This window comes from Sardina pilchardus, chromosome 4 (genome assembly GCF_963854185.1).
Source record: "Sardina pilchardus chromosome 4, fSarPil1.1, whole genome shotgun sequence".
NCBI classification, from domain to species: domain Eukaryota; kingdom Metazoa; phylum Chordata; class Actinopteri; order Clupeiformes; family Clupeidae; genus Sardina; species Sardina pilchardus.
The window spans coordinates 1,272,501-1,288,837 of NC_084997.1; the positions used below are offsets into that span (position 1 = coordinate 1,272,501).

A 16,337-nucleotide genomic window follows, 5' to 3' on the forward strand; every position below is an offset into this window, starting at 1 on the left:
CTTGAACACCTGGGTGATTTGCTGTAAAGTCGCCTAAACTCTTTGTGTTATATGGCCTAGTCATTGCGGGCAGCAAGATCACCCATTCGGTCAGCCTTTTCTGCTCGTCGTCCTTAATGGAACCCTGCGAAATCATTAGCCTATTTGATTGGTCAGGAGCTCTTTTTCGCATGCGAATTTTCGCATCAAACAAGACCGTTCCGAAAGTTTTTTTCGTCGCAACGAACTTCGTCCTCGGTGTGTACATACTAATTGGAATACATGTGTTTAATAGCCTGCGTAATTTCGTGCGAATATTTCGTCCGAAAAATCGGACTTGGTGTGTACGGGCCTTTAGAAAGTGCAATAAGACCAACTGAAAATGAAACCTGGCAACTTGCAAACTACTGGCAACTTGCAAACTACTGGCACTACTACTGCTTGTTGTCTATGGGGACTATTTTCAGATGCTCCGTGATATCACTGTGCCCATGGTACATTTGCAAGTTGCCTTGATTATTACGCCAGATGAGAGTGTAGTTCCATGTCAAATCAGCCTAGAAAAATGCCAGGTTTCATTTTCAGTTGGTCTTATTGCACTTTCTAACTTGAGAAGAGACACGTTTTAAATGAGAAAATTGCCAGAAATCGTAGTCACTTTTAAACATGATGCTAGCAGGCGAGATGCTACTGGTCTAATTCGTTTCAATGATCTATGCTAGGCTGAAGCTAAAAGTTGTATCGCCAGACTCACAAAATGGCTGGATGAACGGGAAAAAGGTAAATATCAATTATTTTGCTCGAGGGGAGGTGGAAAATCATCCTATTTACAAAAATGGCGGAATATCCCTTTAGCTTAAGGATTGCTGTATATACCCTGTGGCTGTGTACACTATGAAAGGGAGCCCGTCACTCGCGTCACTAACGTTGCTTGCTTGCATTGCTCGCGTTGACTATAAAGGCCATCGCCCACCAGAAGCGTACGCGGCGCGCCGCGCCTGGAAAAAATATAGAATTCCATTGTTCTCTTTCAAGCATTCGTTCGGTATCTCACATATGGGGTACGCCTCCCCGCGTAACCCTCAGAAGCACTTTCTCACTACGCCAGCCCTGATTGGCTGGCCACGTCTGACGAATGGCGCACAAGGGGCGGTCCCCTATATATACCACAGCCCGTGCGCTCCATCGTCATTCAACTACCTCTTCTCGCTCAGAAGCGAACATCGTTGATACTACCAGGGTCTACGCTAACTGTCCACAGAGTCGAGCTCACAACTCGCTCGCCGGGCGCTGGTCCCTATTCGGTGGTAATCGACAGATAGGCTTGTCTCCAAACAACTATCACAACCAGTCTGTCCCCAAACAGTGGTTACCTTCAGTCGAGCTCGCTAGTCTCCAAACTAGAGCTCGCTGACCTAGCTTCTAAGCTACAGGCTAGTTTGTCCCAAACATTAGCCATAGCTAATTTAGCTGCAAAGCTAGCACTCCCAGCTGCAAAGCTACACCTAGCTGAAAAGCTATATAATCTTACACGATATTGGCCAGTCTCCAAACTGCAATTAGTGTTAAGCTAGTAAATCATGGCCTCCTCTCCCACCACGAAGGAAGCCATGTTAGGGCGGGTGTGCTCGTGCGGGAATAATATCTCCGCGAGGGATACTCACCACTGCTGCAACGACTGCCTGGGGCTGAAACATGCCGAGGAGGCCCTGGCCCCGACAGGCTCTTGTGCTCACTGCGCTCGACTGCCCATGAAAAGTCTCCGTCGTCGACTGGCTCGCCATGTCAGTTTGACCGACCAGGACCCCATGTTGGCAGAGCACACCACACCAGACGGTCAAACCCAAGAAGCCTCGGCTAGCACGAGTGCGGACTGGGCTGTGCAGATGGACGAAGTGGCTCCGCTGCTAGAGTTCAGTCTTTTGCGCGAGGGTTGCGAGAACACCCTCGACGCCGAGCTGGATTCTCTCGACGGGTCGGACAACGTCTTCTCGTACGACGACGAAGAGGATCCGTTCCTGCCGGCCTCAGGGGCTGCGATGCCCGAAACCCCAGGCGACCGAAGCACCGAGGGTGCGAGAGGCGACGATGGGGGTTCCCCTGTTATCGGCAAGAGCCTTCACGATGTGTGCAAGCGTGCTGCCGAGAAGCTGGGGATTCCATGGCCAAGCGCTCCACCTGAGAAGACCAGCTCTCGTTATGAAGGCAAGCGCCTACCCAGGGTGAAAAGTACGGAGAGGCAACTACTCCCTCTATTCCCCGAATGTCATGACGAGGCTACCCGCACCTGGCCGAAGCCCTTTTCGTCAAAGAGCCCAGTTCAAGGGGGAGCTACGTTGGACTGCGTGGACATGGAAGAGAAGGGGCTATCCAAGCTGCCGCCTGTGGAACCGCTGGTTGCTCAGCACCTCCACCCCGGTCAGAAAGCCCTCATGACATCCTCCGCTCCCAGTTTTCCGTCGAAGACAGATGGGTTCCAGTCATCTATGACCGACAAGGCATACAAGTCTGTGGCCCTCGGAGTGCGTGCGCTCAACGCTTCGTCCATGCTGATGGCGTATCAAGCTGAGCTCCAGGATGAGATGGACGGCGCCATGGACCTTGCGCTGTGGGACGAGATGTGTGTCGTGACCGACTTATGCCTCCGTCTACACCGTTGCGCAGTGCAAGCGTCGGGAAGAGCGATGAGCACCATGGTGACGCAGGAGAGAGCGCGTTGGCTCAACTTATCCAGCCTCTCACACCGCGAGAAAGTCCAGCTCCTCGACGTTGCAGTGGATCCGAAGGGCTTGTTCGGCCCCGCGATGGCGACCATGCAACGCCGCTGCGAGGAGAAGAAAAGAGAGGGTGAAGCTCTGCAGACCTGTTTACCCAGGAAAACACAGCCGCCTCCCGCTTCGACTCCCCGTCCTTCCTTTGCTCAGGCGGTAGCTCGTCCTCCGCCCAGCTACAGGATCCCAAAACGACCCACTGCACAACCCAGACCTCCAGCTCAACCCAAGACTGAAGGCGGCGGTGCGTGGGCCAACAAACCAGCTGCGCCAGTGGAACAGCAGGGAAGCCAGCCAGGGCAACCTCGCTCACGACCGGGCAAGAGGGCCAAGCGGGCGACCTAGCTCGCCGTCGGGGGAGAGAAAGCGTGTCTGCCAGACGCACGCACCTCTCCCGCAGCGTTGGGGCCTGTCCCGAGAGCCTGCCGTTGCGGCTCGGGACCCAGATTCACGGGACAATGTTCTGTCTCTCACGCCCCCTTCCACTGTCAAATGCACAAACACACTGTTACACATTGTTTGTCCCAAAGCAATAAAGCTGTACCCACCAGTGCATCCAGGCCGAGGGCCGAGGGCACTGCACTCAAAAGATTATATGTTGCAAAACATAAAAATCATGAACAGCCTCATAAGCCCCGTAGCGGGGCGGGCTGCACACATACTCTCGGTCGCCGCGACGCAGCAATGCTCCCCACCACAGGGAGGCAGCATTGCTTTGATCGCCGCACCGTCTCCCTCAGTAGGCTCACTCGCACAGCGAGTGCACCACTGGCGAGCGTGTGTGGAATCAAATTGGGTGCTCAAAACTATCTAAAAAGGGTACAGACTCCAGTTTGCACGATCCCCCCCTCATTTCTCGAGAATAATACATTCACAAGTGGTGGGGGAAGCGGCTCATTTTCTAGATGCAGAGATCAGTTCTCTGTTAGAGAAAGGAGCAATTCAGGTAGTACCTCCGTCACAGAGCCAAAGCGGCTTCTACTCGAGGTACTTCATCGTCCCCAAGAAGGGAGGGGGCATGAGACCTATATTGGATCTAAGAGCGTTAAACAAACATCTAAGACAATACAGGTTTCGAATGCTGACACACTCAGCACTGCTGAGGTTCGTGCGTCCAGGGGATTGGCTCACCAGCCTCGACCTGGCCGATGCGTACTTCCATCTGCGAATTTACGCCCCTCACAGAAAATATCTCAGATTTGCCTACAGGGGGGTGGCATACGAGTACCTAGTATTGCCTTTTGGCCTATCACTAAGCCCGCGCGTATTTATCAAATGCACAGAGGCAGCAATGGGGCCACTCAGAACGAACGGCATTCGTCTGGCAACGTACCTGGACGACTGCCTCCTAGCTGCGAGTTCGCGGCAGGAAGCAGTCGCACATACCAAACACCTAATGACACACCTGTCATTGCTGGGGTTCAAGTTCAACTTAAAGAAAAGTGTTCTAACTCCCACCCAGTCAATAAATTTCATTGGGCTGTCCCTAGACTCAGTCACTATGAGGGCTCGGTTAACTCAGGACAGAACAGAGGCGATGCGTGCATGTCTCGCTCTGTTTCGCAGGGGGAATTATGTGACATTGCGCGATTGCCACAGACTGCTGGGTCTGATGGCATCAGCACTGGTTGCTCTTCCCCTAGGCAGGCTACATATGAGGGGATTTCAACGCTGGGTAACGAAACTCGGTTTAGACCCTCGCGTTCACTCTCGCCGCCGCATTTTCATATCAGTGGACTGCGCGATGACGCTGTGTCCATGGAAACGGCCACACTTTCTAACGCAGGGGGTGCCACTGGGCACGATATGCGCAAGAAAAGTGATCACCACCGATGCGTCCCTGTGGGGATGGGGTGCCAAGGGAGATCTGTGAATGGTCAATGGAATGCGAGCCTAAGCTCAGTTCATATCAATTTTCTCGAGCTAATGGCTGTTTTCCTAGCTCTGAAGCATTTTCTACCGTATGTAGAAAATGCTCATGTCCTGGTCAGAACGGACAACACGACTGTAGTGGCTTACATCAACAAGCAGGGAGGCTTACGCTCTCCTCAACTACACAGGCTGGCACACAAACTGATAATTTGGAGCAGTGCCAACCTTCTCTCTCTCAGGGCAACGCATGTGCCCGGAGTAATGAATCTAGGGGCGGATTTGCTATCTCGGGGTCACCCTCGCTACGGGGAATGGAAACTCCACCCGGAGATAGTGAAACAGATCTGGTCACGCTACGGTCACCCGTTAGTGGACCTGTTCGCCTCCAGAGAAAACACACAATGTCCCCTATATTTCTCTCTGAACGACGCGGAAGCCCCGCTGGGAGTGGATGCGCCGGCACAGGCTTGGCCGCGCGCTCTCCTTTACGCATTCCCTCCGCTAGCTCTCATAACCCCCACTCTAACCAGGGTGAGGGACGAGAACTTCACGGTCATTCTGATAGCTCCGAATTGGCCTCAAAAACACTGGCTGGCGGAGATAACGCAGATGCTTTACGCACAGCCGTGGCCACTACCGTTGCGCAGAGATCTACTATCTCAAGCGCGAGGGGAAATCTTTCACCCACACCCAGAACGTCTGGCTCTCTGGGCTTGGCCCGTGAAGGGTTAAACTTGACGTCTTGCGGTCTACCTGAAAATGTTATCATGACTATTCAGAGCGCAAGAGCTCCGTCCACGCGCACTCTGTATGAGGCTAAGTGGCGTGTATTTGAAAACTGGTGCACTTCTACTAGTGAAGTGCCCTTTCAGTGCTCTGTAGGGATTGTGTTAACATTCCTACAATCTCTTCTTGACAAGGGCAAAGCGTTCTCCACGATCAAAGTGTATCTGGCCGCTATATCTGCGTGTCATGTGGGTTTAAACGGCAAGACAGTGGGACAACATCCCCTGGTCTGTCGTTTCATGCGCGGAGCGCGCCGCTTACGCCCGGTGACAAAATCATTGTCTCCCGGTTGGGATTTGCCACTGGTGTTGGAAGCCTTATCGGGACCTCCATATGAACCCTTATTGGAAATGGATGTGAAGTTGCTGTCACTAAAGACAGCATTGCTTTTGGCGTTGGTTTCAGCCAAGCGAGTTGGTGATTTACACGCCTTATCGGTACATTCATCATGTCTGCAGTTCGGCCCTGGGGATTCTAAAGTCTCATTACGCCCGAACCCGGCATACATTCCTAAGGTCATGGACTCGGCCTACTCGTGCCTTCCCTTGGAGCTTAGTGCTTTCTGTCCACCTCCCTTTTCATCGGAGGAACAGAGGCGGCTGCATATGTTGTGTCCTGTGCGCGCTCTGAGAGCATACCTGGCCAGGACACTATCATTCAGAAAAGCAGATCAGCTATTTGTTTCGTGGTCTGGACCTCACAAAGGTAAGCCTATCACAAAGCAGCGTTTATCACACTGGATTGTGGAAGCGATCACCTTGGCCTATTCGTCCAAGGGGCTGGAATCTCCTGTTGGACTACGTGCGCATTCCACGAGGGGAATTGCCACGTCTTGGGCCTTATTTAAAGGGGTGTCGATACAGGAAGTATGTGCGGCTGCTTGCTGGTCGTCCCCGACAACGTTCATGAGGTTTTACAGACTCGACGTTACTGCGCCTCGTCTGGACCATGCTGTTTTAAGTGTGGATTAATCGAGGATGCAGGATGCGCTGGTATGATTGGAATGGTTGCGTATCACCGAGGTTGGCTGTCCGACAATACGGGAGTTAACATATCCCATATGTGAGATACCGAACGAATGCTTGAAAGAGAACTTAAGGTTACGACCGTAACCCCGGTTCTCTGATAGCATGAGTGAGGTATCTCACCGGACCACCCTTCTTGCGTGGAGCGAGAAGAGGTTGCTATCTTGAATGACGATGGAGCGCACGGGCTGTGGTATATATAGGGGACCGCCCCCTTGTGCGCCATTCGTCAGACGTGGCCAGCCAATCAGGGCTGGCGTAGTGAGAAAGTGCTTCTGAGGGTTACGCGGGGAGGCGTACCCCATATGTGAGATACCTCACTCATGCTATCAGAGAACCGGGGTTACGGTCGTAACCTTAAGTTTTCAATGGAGCATCGCCCACTGGAAACGTCTGCCGCGCAGCAGCCGCACAGAGATAGAAAACTATTCTAAAATCCTGCGCGGCAAGCCCAGACCGCCGAACACCGCTGAACGCCGCTTCTGGTGGGCGCCGGGCTTAAACACCGCCATTAGGGTGCTTACATAGTCATTGCAAGCAGCGCAAGCAAGCATCGTTAGCGATAGTGTACAAAGCGAACGCAAGCAACGCAGGCAATACGCAAAATGCAATACACCGCGAAGGCAACAGGGGGTAGCACTGTATCATCCACATTCACATAATATATAGGCGATAATCATTAACACTGAACAATTTAACACCACTGGTATTGTTAAAAACATTGGACAATAATCTCTCTCTCCCATTTCAGCCTCTCGAGGAGGTCACACAGCATATTAACACACACGTACACACAACGTTGATCATTATTGGCTACCGAAAATTTTCACTCTGTAATCCCTATGCTCCACGAACTCGCTCAACCATCTTGACTACCAGTATTTATTGGTAGCTGGGTACAAATGTGGACATTTTCGTACTTTCACATAGTTTTTACTCTTTGCCCGCAATTGTATTCAAAGCTTCTTCTGTAAATATAACATAAAGTTGAAATAATGAAGTAATGAACTACGCATATGCGTAGTAATGCGTTGACTATGTAAGCACCCATACTGTACACAGCGAACGCATAACGGTGCGGTCTCACGCTTGCGTCCGCCAACGTATGCATCATTTTCATCAACGTCAGCATATTTCTATAAACGCGTACTGATTGGTTTGTCAGTGTTCGAAAATTTGCATAAACCGAATTTCATTGGCTGGCGCTTGCGCGATCCGACAAAAGTTTAACATTTCTTAACTTTTTAACGGAGGCAACATATCCCAGGCAACGCATCAGACCCACAATTCAGTGTGGCATCAAGTGAAGTACAGCCAATGTAAAGTGAATGGGAAAACACCGGACGAACGTTGGCTGAGTGCGACTGCACTGTAATGGCAGCCGAAGTGTAGCGCTGTGTAGCAATGCATTGACTATGTAAGCACCCTGGTAGCGCATTGCTTTATTGCCATAGTTACATGCCATTCACTTACCAAAGATCCTTAAAAAGCTATGTAGGTGCAGAGACGGTTGAAAAAGATCTTGTCTCTGCACTTACATAGCTTTTTAAGCTAGGGTTCGCTAGCTAGCTATCTCGGTTCACAGACTTAATTATTCATTCCGTGTCCTATATAGTGATTCATTGATATCATGGATGATTTTAGACAGTAACATTGTAATCACAATTATGTTTGTATGCTGTTATTGCTTATTAAGAGAGAATGTTTATTTAGTGACGCAAGGTGACACTCCCTCTTATGCAGACCGGAACTGTCCCAATGCTTTTGGCTCAGATTTTGAATCATTGTTGACAGTTCTGCTTTGCAATGAACACAATTATTCAAGTTACTCGTAATAGTTTCAGCCCTAGCCCTGAGCACATGCCCAGTTTGCCCTTGCAGTAATCCGTGGATGTTTCCCAGACAAGAGTATACTCATGATGAGCCTAACTCTTCAGTATTTTGCCTAATGGTAAAACAATGTTACTTCTACCTATTATCAATACTAGTTTTACAACTCACATCTTTTTGCTTTATACATAATCTGAAGTAGGATTAGCAATTGGTTACATTGTCTGACATGTTTTGGGTTGTCAGCCCTCTGTAGCATCAAAAGGAGTCCTTTTTTGGGTGGGAGGTGTGCCTGACATGGCTACAAATAGCTACAAATTGTTTAAGAAAGCTGAGTGAAAAGATATAAGCAGCTTTACAGCACATCTAAGCTTTGACATAGAAAAACTGTGTTAACATACATGTATCTATCTTTTACCTTCTATTTTGTTCATCGACTTCTCAGCTGAGTTAGGTGACTGTGACCCAGCGGAGCACACTCGAGACTTGGTGTCAGAATTCCGATTTGTCCCAGACCAGACAGAAGACATGGAGCTCGCTATCTACAGCCATTGGAAGGAATGCAGGTGAGAAAAACAAACCCTATTTCCAAAAAAAAAGCAAAAACAGAATGCTTTGTTTTGCAAATCATTTCAACCCTACATTTATAGATACTGTATAGTAGTACAAAGACAACATATCAATTGTTGAAACAGAGAATTTTCGGTAACACTTTACATTACAGATCGGTAATAAGTGGGTAATGTTATGGTAATATGCAATTTAATGGTAATAATATTTTTAAACCACATATTACAAATAATTAATGTGTAATTTCTAGACAATTACTGTGCAATTACCATACAACAACATTGCAAATAACTTGGATTTAAGGGTAAAATAAAATGGTAATAACTGCTGTAAATATGTACTTACCGAAGCAATACATATTTAGGATTTACTTATTTGACATAATATGTGACCTGTTATCTGTTGTTATGATGAAATAAATGAGATAATTTCACAATAACTACAGTGCCCTCCAAAAGTATTGGAACACATGCTTAAAGTTAAATATAAAATCATCTTTTGGAAATTGATCTTAATGCCTTAAATGAAACAATGTGGAAATATTCAACCTTCTAAAATGGATAGATCCAGTCCTTGATTGTGATTGGCTGAATCGCGTTCGATGACGTTGTAAATATCATGATAAACTCACACCTTGACCGCATTTCGTTCTATAGTAATGCGCTACCACAAAACTAGCACAAAAGTTAGAGTGGCTGCATCTTGTTGTTGCATAGCAACCATTCATAAGAAGGGAATATATTTCTTCGCGGAAGAAAGATTATCTATGAATACATCGTTACATTGTCGTTGCTGTGCCTTCGTTACTTTACAAGGTATGAGCCTTCCAGATATGAACCGTTTAAAAGAAGATTGGGAAGAGGAAATGGGTGTCTCAATACCACCGGATGTCTGGGAGGAGAGTTTGGAATATGTCCATGACTGTTCCATTAATACTAGACACTGTTTAATACAGTTTAAAATTCTTCACAGACTTCCAAGGCAAAATTGCATAGAATATTTCCTGAAGTTTCACCTCTTTGTGAGAAATGTGAATGTATGGATGCTACCTTAACCCACAACTATGCTCTATGTTCCAAATGGCAAGAGTTTTGGTGTGACATATTCCGTTTTCTCTATGATCTTGGAGGTCCAGATAGAGCCTGACCCTGTTTTAATAATTCTGGGTATATCTGAAGAGTTAAAGAAACTAAATGTAGCACATCAGAGTCTTCTGGCTTATGGTGTTATGATCGCAAAAAAAACTTATCTCACTATTTTGGAAAAAGAAAGAGGTACCCTCCTTCAAGCATTGGCTGACAGAGCTGACAGACACTCTACACTTGGAGAGAATTAACTGGAGCATCAACTGGCCACCAACAGCCCCAGACCAGTTTGGAAAAGTCTGAATGAGATGACCAATTCCAATAAAGGGCCTACTAAAACAGAGCCACTTTCGTGTCACAGCATACATTGCATACATTGAGCGCAACATACCTCGCCAACCCACTAATCAAGGTTCGTAGTACACCCCACAGGTATACGCTATAGCCTACAGCAATAGCAAACAGTTGATGAGCCAAGAATATCCCTCTTCTTGTCTCAGTCCATTTTAAGTTCACCGTAAGATCTTAAAATAGCCTAGGGTACCCAATTACTCTTATCTTGCCTTAAATCTTCTCTTTTCAAATGTTGCCTTCCTAGGCTAGCTTACTTTTTTGATTTCACTGTTGACTAAATTAAACATTAGTACAACTAGACTAGCCACTTCAATCTACATATAAGTCTATTTACAGTATGTATCTCTATATGTCATATCTATCTATCTATCTATCTATCTATCTATCTATCTATATATCTATCTATCTCTCTATTTATCTATCTATCTCTCTATTTATCTATCTATCTATCTATCTATCTATCTCTCTATTTATCTATCTATCTATTGTATTATGCCAGGTTATAGCAAAATCGCCTGTAGTCCCTGGGCAGGGAGATGGGACAATAAAATACAGACAACATATTTACAGTGTACAGTACAGATCCACACACTCATACACATCTTTGCAGACCGTATTGTCCCCCTGTCTACCTATAGCCTATACATCATTTATCCTAATTTTTTAAATTAAAGCTTTAAGATCAATTTCCAAAAGATGATTTATTCATTTTTTTAGTCAACTTAGTTGTGAAATGTTCCTCTTGTTTTAGCATTTACACAACTTTTTTATATATAATTTTAGGTTTGCAAGATTTGCAGATCATATTCCTTTACACTTTGGATGGATACGGATTTGGAAAACAATTGACACATAGCTAAATGCCTTTGCAGTTAAATATTTCTGAATGGCCTCACTCTCTTACAGTTCAGAATTAAACTGACTTTTGCTGAATTACAACAGTCATTTGCATGTTCTTTTCCAACAGGGGACAGATGCCATCCCAAGCTGAGATTAACTATCTGAATAAGGCAAAATGGCTAGAAATGTATGGCGTGGACATGCACAGAGTAAAGGTGAGAAGTGCATGCATGTTTGAGTGGCTATTCCAGTTGTCTGCTGAGGTAGCCTGGAAAGCACTTTTTTGGTAACACTTTATTTTAATGTGTCGCTGTTACAGTGTAACAACCTATGTAACAACATGTACTAGCAGGTACTATTATTGTACTTGCATTTTTGTCTGTACCTACATATCCTACAATCCGTATTTCTCCCATCTCAAGGCAAACTGAGGGTATGATGCACGACCATTCCAAAACATGACTGGTTTTCTAAAGATCCAAAGATTAATGCTAATCGGTGAAGTGTCCCTTTAAGTAATTAACTGGTACACTTTACAGGTTTAGATTAGATAAGATTATCTTTAATGTCCCCGAGGGGCAATTTGGTGCACAGCTGATAGTCAACACAGGTTTATTCCACTGTATCAAAGAGTAACCCTGCAGTCACACTAGCTACAAGAGACAGCGACAAAGCTGCAGAGTACCATTCATTTTTAGCAGGAGTGGATGTTTGCCAGAGACAAGTGACAAGCTTGCTGCTGCCGCAAGGAAGGCGGGGCCAAAATAGACAAGAAGGCTATTTTATGCAAATGTTGAGCGAAGCGACAAAGCGACTGCCAATCAGAGTGAAGGCAGCGTAACGTTCCTTGTTTGAAAGTAAAGTTGAAATTTTGGTAAAACTTTACGATAAGGGTACATGAATTCTCATGAATTCATGCATTAATTCATGCATGAATTCATTCATTACTTCATCCCTGAATATATCATGAATCATTATGACTTAACATGAATTCACTGATTATCATTAATGAATTCATGCATAAACAACTCATCATCTTAAGCTTTAAGTACGGTTGGCACATCATCATGAATCATGATTAATTAAGGATGATCATGATGACTTTGTCGGACAAAATCGTGGACATCACTGTCATGGAGAGAAAAGAAAAGCAATTACACATGAATTCATGTTAACTCCGCTACATTCTGTAAAACCAACAATGCACTCACATGTAGTGCGTGTGTGAATGTACATATCTGATATGTGTGCAATTTGTTTTTGTATTTTGCTGTCTACATTTGCTTATTCTTCTTATTTCAGGCTCGAGATGGCAATGAATACAGTCTAGGGCTTACCCCCACTGGGGTTCTAGTATTTGAGGGTGAAGCCAAGATAGGCCTGTTTTTTTGGTGAGTACAGCTACCATTTAGTGTACATTTGGTGAGTACAGTCTCATTTAGTGTACATTGTTACATTTAAAGCAATGCCTAATTACTGAGTAAAGTCTTTGTTTACCTGCCTGCGTTTAATTATTTGCTCTGAATCAGTAAGGTTGTAATTTCTTAGTAGCCTACATCATTGTCCTATATTCATCCAAATATTTAGTTCTATTAGGCGGGGATCACATTAGCCAGCGGCAAGCGGTAGATTTCCTATGGTTTGACAGCGGACTGGTGACACCGCTGGCATAACGCTAGCGTTGGACAAACTGAATGTTGAACTTGGTTCAACTTTGAATGTCAGTTTTAGAATGTTCAGGTATTTTGATCAGATTCTAAGTCTAAGAACGTAACAACAAAGATTGTCTAGTTACTAAGATGAATTAACTGTCTCTAGTAACAACGTTGACCGCAGCGTAGACTTAGAATGGTCTGAGCGTTGCGTTACACTTGCCGATGCTGTTTGCCACTGGCTAATGTGATCCCCGCCTAATGGCCTGCACAGACTACACGATTTCAACCCGATTTTGCCACGATTATGTCGTGGCTGACAAATTTCTCGAACAAATAATTGACAAATTTCGAATATTCAAAGTCGGGAACGACGTTCGAAGGAGGAAGCGTCTTGTAATATGTGGGTCTGCCTGTCATTCTACGACGTCACGTTACGACCAAAAGTCTAGCATGTCAGAATTTTTGGGGAATCCCCTACGACTCCAGTGTTGACACTGACACTGTGACTGCACACAACGAGAAGGCTACGATAGATGATCTAGTATTGTGGAAAGATTTTGTGGTTCTCTGATCGCCTAGTCTGCCATTTGAGAATATAAAGAGATAGCACACATACATAATCTTCGGGACTAAATGTATTAACCTCTGTTATACTAATTTAATGTAGCCAACTAGCCATGTCTAACAAGCTTGCTAACTTTTCAGCCTTCAGAACATGAAATCAAATAGAGGTCGCTTCTAACACAAATATGACTTTTTTTTTACAATGCTGTAGTCCTTAGGTTACAAATTCTGTGATATATTCTTGTTTCTGTAACTCAGAACGAGAGGATACATTTGAATGTTTTTCCAGTTGAACATTAGTGTTAAGTGTTATTGTTTTGTGTGGAAATCCATCTCTCTTTGAGACTGTAGTTTGAGTAGATTGCCCTCTCTGGCTGGAGAGCCTTGACTGGCTTCATGATTGGCTATAATGCAGTCAGTATGTGGTTTGACTCCAAACAAATTCCAATAGTACTCAATCAAGCTTTTATGTGATCTAGGGCTGCACAATTAGTCAAATTTTAATCACAATCACGATCAATCAAGTTTGTGTGATCGAGCGATATTAAAAATGCATGTTCCTCTCGTAGAATACTCTGCTACTAAACAAATCAAGCACTCCGTACTGACCATGTGCCTGCATAACGCCTATTTTATTATTTTTTATCCAGTGAAGCTGCAATGACTCAAAGAACCACCAGGTGTGAGCAGGGTTAGGAATGTTGACATTTAGCACTATAATCAAGCAATTACAAAAGTGAATTAAATCTCGAAGGAAGCTGAAAATCTTTTCTGCTTTTAACACTTTGAATGGTGTTTTTGGAAGTTATGTCCCAGAGTGCCGGCAATCTAGATCTTTTTTGACTATTTTTGTAGAGCCACAGCGTATTCTATGTTATAGTTATGAACACATCATAGCTCATTTGAAAGGTGAGACTCAGAGCTCTCAGTGGGGGGAAAACGTTTATTTCTATGTTTCTCTGTTCCTGAGAAATCCCAAGCTAAACAGTGGCTGGTTTTCATCAAAATCCCTGTTTTTTTTTTCTAGAAAAGGAAATATAGTGTCTTTTATCAAATCTGAGCTGTTTAAGCCTCCCACTGTTCTGACACGTACATTTCTGGGTGAGACTGCCACCTTGTGATGAGCCCACGAAATGACGAAATGACCTAGTTTTGACCTGACGTGCCTGATTCGAAACAATTCATGCAGCAATATCAATCAAATGCCGCGTTGTGATATAATGTCCAGATAAAATGTTCGGATCATGAGATCGTTCGATCATCATCTACTTCAGTTTTCTGCATGATAGACTTCCAAAAATCACACACAACGTGAGTTAGAGTATCTATTTTCGTAATTTAAAATAGATACGCATGGGAGCTAAAAACACAATATTGCGTTTTTGGCACTCAAAGTGTTAATATAGCCTACCTTGCTCCAAATGACACGCAGTCTCAAGTGTTGGTCAAGTTACTTGGAAAAAGTAATTAGTTACTGAATACTCATCCAAGAAAGTAATCCAGTTACTTTACTGATTACTTTCCCCCAAAAGTAATTAGTTACTGTACTAATTAGATAGAGTAGATAGTCTTTATTCCATAAAAAGACAGTAGCATTTGATGTTCACATCACAGTCTCATAAAGATAACACATCACACATCACACATCACATACAGTGCAGACAACATAAACACAAAAGAATAGAGGGGATGGATTATTGTCACCGGGGGGTTGTTTAGTGCAGTGATGGCTGTACAAAACTTTTCTTAAAGTGCGCTTTTTTCCAGTTCAGGGGCCTCATTTATAAAGGCTGCTACGCACAGAAAAGTTGCGTGAACGGGGCTGAAATGTGCGTACGCATCTTTCACCGTCAACGTCGGGATTTATAAAGAAAATCTATGCGGGAAAAGATGCGCCTTTCTATGCATCCTGACATATTTATTTTCATCCATGCATGAAAATAAACAACATCTAATGGTGAAATAACAAAATAAAGCTCAGAGAGCATTAAAAAAAAATTCAGCACTTCAACATTTCATTATATTACCACATTCTTGATCACTATCATTCATTAATATCATGTGTATGATGTTTGCAGCCAAGGCTCCTAAACATTTTCAGTAAATCACGTTTAGTTATAGTGTTATACATGTTCCTTAACACTAGAAGCGCCAAGCACCGGTCATTTGACCGCTGAGACGTATTATTAGCAGCGCCATGTTGGTTTGACCTAGATATACCTAGAACTGCCGGGCTGCGGTCTTTTGACCACAGTGATTGCAAAAAAAAAAAAAATCTTTTCACTCGATTAAATTCCAGGACCCAACGTTCACGACTTTTCCTAAATACGCATGTTCTATCACCCAGTATTTTTACATGATCAAAAGCACACCGGTACAAGCTAGTTTAGTGTGACAACACTGCCAGTCTCACGTTCAGCCATGTTTTTACAGGCTGCTGTTCGCTTTTCTCACAGCAGATGGCGCAAGGGCTTCTGTCAGTCGGGTATGAGAATAATATTTTGCCATAAAACATATAGTTTATATATGTGCAATATGTATTATATATGCGATTTATTTTAAGAACTATTTTTGATTTACATGGCATAGTCTATGGAGGCGATTTACAGTGGTAAAATGCAAGTTTGTTTTGAAAACGTTGCGACGTTGTTCTATTAGGCATAGGCCTACGTGTGTAAAAATGATTTTTTACATATATTGCTTTTGTGAACCAAATATAAGCGCCTATAATAATGAGGCCATAATACCTTTTCCCTAAGTCTCTTAAGTTGTATTCTATTAACCCATACCGTTCAAGCATTGCTACGCTCACCTTACGTGCTACACTCACCTTACGTCTTTTCTCTCATTTGGGCCACAGATTACTAGACTGCAAGGTATTCAGAGACAACCAGAAACCCATCTGACATAAAATAGTGTCCCACTCATAATATTAGCCATAAGAGTATTTATTTCAGTAGCCTACAATATTAATACTTTGCACCTTAAGCTATAGTGCGCTGTATA

The 16,337-nt window shown here is 44.4% G+C and overlaps 1 protein-coding gene across 4 annotated transcripts in view; it reads left to right on the forward strand.

Moving 5' to 3' along the window:
- Positions 1 to 16,337, forward strand: part of epb41l5 (erythrocyte membrane protein band 4.1 like 5) — a 225,250-nt gene that overhangs the window by 109,056 nt on the left and 99,857 nt on the right. For all 4 annotated transcript variants that reach the window (XR_009938816.1, XR_009938817.1, XM_062533706.1 and 1 more), the window contains exons 8-10: positions 8,709 to 8,829; positions 11,240 to 11,327; positions 12,415 to 12,503. Coding sequence is in view for 2 of the 4 variants with exons in the window: in XM_062533706.1 (XP_062389690.1) it covers positions 8,709 to 8,829; positions 11,240 to 11,327; positions 12,415 to 12,503 (298 nt within the window). In the remaining 2 variants the exon portion in view is untranslated. The remainder of the gene's footprint in view (positions 1 to 8,708; positions 8,830 to 11,239; positions 11,328 to 12,414; positions 12,504 to 16,337) is intronic.